The sequence below is a fragment of the Spea bombifrons genome, chromosome 8 (assembly GCF_027358695.1).
Source record: "Spea bombifrons isolate aSpeBom1 chromosome 8, aSpeBom1.2.pri, whole genome shotgun sequence".
NCBI classification, from domain to species: Eukaryota; Metazoa; Chordata; class Amphibia; order Anura; family Pelobatidae; genus Spea; species Spea bombifrons.
Genome location: NC_071094.1, coordinates 30,224,058 through 30,232,699, shown reverse-complemented (window position 1 = coordinate 30,232,699; position 8,642 = coordinate 30,224,058). Strand labels below are relative to the sequence as shown.

Here is an 8,642-nt window from a genome sequence, read left to right as displayed (position 1 = left end):
TCACCCCTGACACTATACTCTGAGTCACACACTCACGCCATATGTTCACAAACATGCTAATGCAATATTTTTACACTAACACACATTTGAACACATATATACACCGAAACTCACTCTTTATCTCACCCTCTCTCTCTCTCACACTCCCCATCTCTGTTCTCATTCTCTTCCCCTCCCCTCTCTCATCTAGAGAGTCCAGCTCTCCCTTCTACCTTGTGTACAGAGTTTTTATCTTTAGTACAGCTTGCAATCTGTGTGTGAACTGCCTTTACTACCATTTGGGCACCCGCTGCGCCTGCCTTAGCAATGCCCCTAGCTACTTACACATGTTCAGTAGTTCTCCAGTTCAGTTCTGAGCTTCTATGAAATCACTTGAAGTGACAGCAGCCAATAACATGTATGCTATCTGAACACTGCTGTCTTTCTAAGATTAGCTGCAGCCTCAGTAATATCCGTGGGATCTCTACTCAACACGTGCGAGAACTTCACACTAATACTTCTATTGGTTTCAGTAGAGGAAGCATGCATGCTTCAATTAGCATGCAGTAAAATACTTTGCAAAATGGGCTCCCAACATACATAATGAAGACTATAAAATATTTTCTTTTAATCGCTGTTCAATTAACTGCCCTTAAATAGTGTCAATGGCGTGCTGCATGTAGATCTATCTTTAAGTTCCAATGCCTTGTAAAGCAACATGAATATAAGTATTATATTAAATATATTATACATTTTAGGCATTTGGTAGAAAATAAACTATTGCATTTAACAAAATATCAAGGAAAATGTATCTCTATTAACTCAAACTCTGATGGTACCACCAGGACTGCAGGACTGTACCTATAAAACTGAGACTGCTGGGAGGTAAGGTACACTATTAAAGCATATGCTTTAGAAGCATATGTGCATCTAGTTTTTCTGCAGATTTTTGTGTGTGGCTGAACAAAGTTTCTCGTACAACTCATTGAATCATAAGAATAAAATGGGAACACAATATATTTTACCATTAAATGTTCATTAAATGTTTGGAAATATACAATCTAAATTGTTCAGAATGTTTTACACCTCAAAATATTTTAAAAATGATTTAACAAAAAACAAAGACTAATACAACAACGACATTAAACCAAATTTGCCATCTATCTAAAAAGTTACTATTTTCTATTAGTGGTAAACTAAAATTCATGATTTTAAACTAAAATAATTTTATTTACAAATGTAGGAATAATCCAATTTACATACATATGATTAAGTAAATCTTAGGCTCTGTGATGGATAAATGAAATGCCACTCAACTTATTTTACAAATATATATTACATTACAATGTTTGTCTAATGCTATGAAAATTGCATGTCCTTCAAGTAAGATTGTTCATTACAGTGTCAATGAAGTATGATTAAAAACCCAAATATTGAAGCAAAAAGTGCAATATATCATATTCCAGTACTATTAAAAATGTGAAATTGCTTTTTTTGCATCTCTAAACATTTTGATATTGCTTGATTTTCCTCTACCTGTTGAGCTATAACCATCTCTGAATACATTTTGAAGACATTGATAACATTATATATCATCTACTATATCAAGAAGTAGGAGTAAGTGTTTAGACCAATCCATCCATCCAAGTCACAGTTTGTATGCTATCTTTTCCAAAAAGTTAACCTTTACAAAGAACAGCATCATGCCACATATATTAAATACTGCTAAAGACTGATAGCCACCATATTGTATACTTTAATGCTACATTTTTTAATCTACACAGTTATGAGAGCAAAATGAAACAATGACAATTAATAGCAAGTCAACTCTTTATCCAATGCAGGCTTGAACGTGGTCACCAGTTAAACAGCATATTTTGTCCAAGGGTCATAAAGTAAATCTGACTGCAGCCACCAGTTTGTATCGAAGCGAAAAACACCTGGAAAGAAAATTTTAAATGAATATTCTGAACACATAAAAAAGATCACACATAAATACACCTTGCGCAACAATATAAGTTGCCATTTAACCCCTTAAGGACAATGGGCGGTGCCTAAACCCATTGAAAACAATGCATTTTGAGCCCGTACATGTACGGGCTTTGTCATTAAGGGGTTAAAAGCCTCAAGAAAACGGCATTGAACAATGTTTTTTTAAAGCAAAAACATTCACAGTAAGAGTCTCCCATATAGGAAGAATAAACATTGGTGCCTATGAGAAGTATCTGTTTAAACATAGAAAATCAACTAATTCTCATAGTTTCAGTTATTTGCAAATATGAAATAGAATCAAGAAGATGAACACAATTTTGGTTTGATTTTCCATTTCAAGTTGAAATGTAAGCTTGTCTTGTTCATTATAACCATTGTAACCATTATAACCATTGCTAGATAGCAATATCTAGCATGTTAGATCATATCTAGAAATGTTTAACCCTTAGTTATTGTAATAATAAAATAAATTATTGTAATAATAAAATAAAATAGTGGAGTCTAGGCAAGCATAAAACATGATAAAACACATTAATCAGTAATATGGCTGGTTAGTGGAATATTTATTCCGTGTAGGTAACTAGAATAATTACTGCAGTAACTTCACTGACACTGTACAATCTCAACCCATTTTAGAGCTGGAAGTTTAAAAAAAAACCAAGAATGATTTAGGAAAAAATGATACTATTCTTAAAAAGCAATTTATTTTTGCAACTGCTGCTTCCACTTTTATATGTGATTTTGAGGAACATGTCCCAGAAAATGAAAATGCCAAGGCAGAATTTCCTATAGTCCGTGTCCTGTATGCTGTCCAGTTTACTGGAAATAGTTATCTTTCAGAGGCAATTCTACTAACATGCCATTAGACGGGACAATTACAAAGTGGCAGTATCGCTCATTTTTCAGCAGGGACACTGGTTATCATATTTGTTCCCAAGCCCTTTGTGTGCTTTCTGGGGCGTAAAGAGAACACTAAGCGAATCATTTTTATTAGAGCAGCCAGTTATAGACACTGAAATCACGATTCCTGCAGGATTTGGCGGTATAAAAGTCATGCTACTGTTAACACAGTTTAAAAGACTGAAATAATGTTCTTTAATAGTATAAGTATTAGAGATGTCTTAACTCCATTTGTCACATGGCTATTATTACATTTATTTAGAGAAAGCTATGTTTCTCTTGATGGCCACAGATCTTTTGTCTTTTCTCATTAGTACTTGCTTTATTTAACTATATCGCTAAGTCTGATATATTGACACATACGTCCCTTTTTATCTGACAATTTGACAGCCAGTCAGTGAGTACTACCCTCTAAATCTAAATAATAATATAACACTTCTGTCCTTTCTTGCCTTTTGAGTTGGTGCTCACCATCATAAATGGAACATCCAGGATCTTACAATAAATTGACCTGAAAGCAGTTTTTGGTTTCAGGGCATTACTCTTTGAAATGACATAATTCCTCTATAAAAGTACCACTCTATGGTAATGATTGTAAAGTCGCCTAATACTTGGCTTCCATGTATGGTTCCTGAGACCCATATAAATAAATACCAATATCATAAAATATGTTCCAGTTTGTATAAGTAGAAGAAAAAAACATGTTTTATAAGAATACTTGAATGCAAAATATACATTCATATAGTTTCTTTAAATTATGTATTATTTCAAGTTTCCTTGAACGTCCTCTTAGTGCAAATGATCTTCTTCAAACAGGAAATACTGTCGTAGCTTTTACTCATACGACAATTAAAACTCAGTTCACCGCAGTACATTCTTTCATTATTAGAACATAGCGTGTATTTTCCTAGATATATTTCTTGCACTTTACCTTGTCATTTCTTTCACACAGAAACTTTAATTTCTGTGCTTTCTTGTGCATGAAAACACCTTCTAGAGTTCCAGTGTCCCCTGACCGCAGCTCGATTGCCTTCTCTCCCCAGCCCATTACTTGATTAGACGGAAGATATGCTGAAAAACAGGATAATTTTAAATTAGACTTTAAACAGGTAGAACACATACCCCAATGGTTTTAAAGGAAATCTGCAATCATTAAAGTAATCTTGCTACATATTCCTACCACACATATAGTAGAAGAACCGTCAGGGGGTCATGCCAAATGTCACTTTGAGACACCCACGGGATGCAGGAACAGGCAGGGCTCAGTGTGCAGTCAACTGAATGCTTTGGGGAGTGTGGCCAACATATACAACAGCTGAGTGAAATGAGGCATGGGAACTCTGTATGACATACGCAAAACTGCACCTGAGGCCCCGTCCGGGCTAGATTCCAGCATACCCGCCTAATGGTGCCAACATGCTGACTATTTATATTGTGTTGCTATTAACACAATCAATCTTAAAAAAGATATTTAGACTCCTGTAACTGTAATGGGAATTACTACTTCCTGCGTAAACAGGATGTTGATGCTTTGATGTGTATCATTCATGAAAGGGTCTCTGCGAGGAATACAGACCACAGCAAAGTTAACGTGATAGACCTCTATTTAATGTTAAAATTAAAATGGATTCAGCTACATTTTAATGTTTAAATAAACAACTAATATATATCATCCTATCCCAAATGCATACAGAGATTAGAAAATGGTCTAGGAATTCAAAATACAATAACCCTTAAGGTCCTAGCCCTGTTTGCCATAATCCCCTATAACTAGGACCGAACTGCATTTTGAAGCCATCTTCTGTAACCATCTTTTCAAAATCTGTGGTTTCCTTTTGACTCCAGGAAAAAAAAATAGAAAAAGAATATATATATATATGCACACACAAGGTACTGAATTTTGAGTGGATTTGCCTCAACCTAGTACTGCGTTGATACCTACGAACAAACAAGATGCCATTTTAAGAGCTTTCTTTGTAAGAGATCTATAAATGGAAACTGTTGGTCTTTAATATCCCACTGCCAATGCAACTCTAATGTATGTGATGTTATATCAACATTTAAGTTGTATTCACTTTTCACATTTAGATCATAACAATGCAAAAAAAGATTCTTCCATCAGAATACAAAACTCGCTTATGAAGAAAACAAATCAACATCCCAGATATTATTTTAATTTGTTAATACTTTCCTGTAAATTGATTGAGCTAAGTGAGGACTTCCAATGCATACAAGATTATAGCTGGATAGGAGCAGTGATAAAAGACCAGATCTATGTTTAACCCCCAGCAGACATGACAGGGGAAAAATACAATTAAAAAACAAATGGAATCAAATTGCAGCATTAAGGCTCAGAGCGATTAAGGTATTGATTAACACTATACAGCGTCTCCAAGGGCAGAGTCAAGTATTGAACAACTAAACAGTTTCTCTCTTCCTTTACAGAAGTTTTGATAACACGGCTTTCGGATTTACTGAAGTGAAAAAGTTATGGTGGATTATATCCTTTCCGCTTTGCTGGTTAGTTACAAAGAACATGTTTTACACAGAAAATAAAACTATAATGAGCCATCTCTGATTGGCCAGAGCCGTCGCGTATAAATAGTGACATATGTTCTTGAAAGATGTTCATCCTTGGTTCACTGGACCCAGCTGAGATGCAGTGGAAAAAGTGAAGAAGCTTGCCAATGAAAGTGGAAATTGTGCACAAAGATGAATTAATGAGATAACACAGGGTTTTGTAAAGTGAATTTTCTAATTTTTATTACTCTCTCTTACTTAACACGGGGGAATTGGTTTCCAACCCCAATTTTATCTCTGATCATAACTTCTCTGTGGTCTGAAACCAGTTACAGTTTTAGAGCTTGGATCTAACATGGCCTGAATTCTGTCTCCAGTGACTGCCACTCATCTGTTTCGATCAGCATATTGTGAGCACATCAGGACCCATTAGTCATGATTATAATGTATAGGGTACAATGTGATGACACAAACTTATATATGCATACATGTTCTTCAAGTTCATACTTTCCTACTTAAATAGCACAATTTTAGTACTTTTATTAAGGGATGTATCTGCCCTGTACACCCACTCTGATATTTATATGTCTAACTAGGACAAGTGGACCACCTAAATAATTCTTCCTCTTCTTTTTTGTCCTTTCAAACTGGGAAGGGGGCAAGGTTAAGACCAATCAGCAAAGGGGCCTAGGGGCACACACTACTTAGGTTTACTAGTGCTTTTACAAGTAAAGTTACTATCACATAGGAAATAAAAGGATGAGTTTAAAAGCCCTTTTTTCCTTTTAAATTACTACATTAAAGCATTATGTGAATGTTTTTTGAGTTTAGATTCTGCCTTAAAATGTGATAAATCTCAAATGGTCTAAAAGATTGTCAAAAGACACAGACATACAATTTACAGAGAATCCTTCCGTTATTGATTATGCTTTTAGATCTGTTTCACTCTAAAAGCTTTTTTTTTTTTTAATCTTTCGCCTTTTTTATAGAGCAAAGCTCATATCCTAATGGTTGACAGTAGCAGTTGAATATTGTATTAAAAAAAACAAGATTTCTGGACATGCTTGATAGAGTTTGATTCCCAGTGCCCAAGAGATACATTTATTCTCTGTTGATTATATATGATTAGGAACTCATGGAATGAAGTATGGAATGCTTCAGTGAATCATACTTTGGCACCAACAGATATGATTAAAAAGTAAGAACTAAACGTGTGTTTAGAAAACCTATTGGGTTTGTAAATTAAAATGGGCAGTTCTGTGAAAATGCGTTCTTAAAGATGGTTAGAGGTTTTCTGTTAAATGTCAACATACGAAAAATGAATTCATGTATAATACAAAGAATAGAAATAAATCTGAAATAAATCACATAGTGTATAATTGTATATAATAATATTAACAAAAAATATTCAGTAGGGATAAACTCACCAAGGAAGCTTCCTTGAGTAAGTCTTTTTAGACAAAACACATTGGTGATTTGCTTTTTTTAGGCCGTTAGGACACCATAGCCTCTTGTCTTCATTGTTTTCCCAGGATTTAAGTCACCAAGCGCTCAGATGGAGGAGGTTTCGTGTAAACACACCATAACTCGATGCTACCTTGTTTTTATTAACACTATTGGGTGTTTTAATGGCATTGATGTGTGCCTCCTTCTGCATGGTTATCTGTTTTATCTTTTCTTTAGTGCATGCTAACAGCTTGTTCAACGGACGGTACATTTCATTTCATTTCCATTTGTTGATATTGGTAGAGCCAAGCAACATGCTTTATCCTACCAAATTTGCCAAACCCCAGACATCACAAAACCCGTACATGCGGCAAGATGACTCACCCCCCCCGCCAGAAACAGGTGGGTCCAGAAGGGTGCCACGGGAAGCCATTGTTTGAGAGACACAGAGCGGCTAGACTGGTTTCAGCTACCAAACTGGCTAAACCACAGGCTGAGCAATTAATACCTAATGCTAAAATCAATCACAGAATGTACCTGTATGTTGCCAGAAGGAACAGAACACACAAACCAGGGTACTAAAGGATTTCCCTTTAAAGTATTCAGAATGTGAGCTCATTGACAACTAAAACACCAGTTAGCACAAGTTGCTATACCATTATGCTGTAGATCAAATGTATTAAAGTTATTTTTATCTGAAGATAACTTGAAGTAAACGATTAGCATTCTGACTAATGCCGAAAATCAATGATTTATCTGCTTCTATTACAGGAAAAATGATAACAACAAGTAATCTTTACTGGGACGACCTTTTACAAAAAATAAACACATGAGCTATGTTTTCATGGGATCGTGTCCACCTTTGTGAAAATAAAATGATGTCAATAGTCATCAAGATTGACAAGAATAACATTTTATTCCTCGACAACATCTGTTACACGAAATGAAATCAATTTCAATGCCCTGCACTAAGGGATTCATAATATTAAATACTTTTATATTAGCACAAACAATGTGTCATTTCTTTTAGTGATGACTCAGAGGTAGAATTTATACACTTTAAGGTGCAGAAATATTTTGGGCTGTGTAAGTTTTACAACTTACAATAGATGTGATACTTTTATCATCTTCCGTGTTTTATTCTTGTGTAATCAAGTTGTTAACGGCTTTGTTGTTAACCATGTCAGTACATTACCATATACCCTAAGAGTCCTTTAATAGGGGAGGCAATGCCTCTTTGATATCCAAATCACCCTGCCCCTCTTGCCTGCCCTGGTGTACATGTTTCTAGAACCTTTTGATAATGTCTCAACATGTTCAATGTGTTTATATATTAAACCATGTAAGTAAACTAGATTCCTCTTCTTAATGCCTAAATAAGTTACATAAATAGTTATGAATGTATCATTTCCTCAGTAAAGACTTACTTCATGTCACAGCTCTAACCACAGCCTCTAAAACAGAAGTGTCCCCCTTTGGCTATTTACATATTTCAGTAGATGCAATGGACGTGCCACTTTCTACATGCAGTTACTCATACGATATGTTGCTATGCTAATAATATATAGCATATACCTACCCACAGAGGCTGGCATTTCTCCCCACTGCAAAATGGTTTCTTTGCTGAACCGTCCATATGTATTAATATACACTCCTTCATCTTCATAACTGACCAGCAGTTCCATACCATTTGTGTTTGGAAGAATAATGATAGCGTGAGGATGTATATTCCCCTGGATCTGAAACAAGAATTGTTTGTGATGAAAAAAATGCAATCCATTTAAAAAAAAATATTATTAAAATAA

General features: G+C 35.0%; 1 protein-coding gene across 1 annotated transcript in view; it reads right to left on the bottom strand.

Moving 5' to 3' along the window:
- Nucleotides 1-213: 213 nt before the first annotated feature.
- NRK (Nik related kinase) overlaps nucleotides 214-8,642 on the bottom strand; it is a 75,915-nt gene continuing 67,486 nt past the window's right edge. Inside the window, exons 30-32 of the mRNA XM_053472677.1 lie at nucleotides 8,417-8,576; nucleotides 3,803-3,942; nucleotides 214-1,919 (exon numbers count right to left, since the gene is read on the bottom strand). Of these exons, the coding sequence (XP_053328652.1) occupies nucleotides 1,836-1,919; nucleotides 3,803-3,942; nucleotides 8,417-8,576 (384 nt within the window). The 3' untranslated portion in view covers nucleotides 214-1,835. The remainder of the gene's footprint in view (nucleotides 1,920-3,802; nucleotides 3,943-8,416; nucleotides 8,577-8,642) is intronic.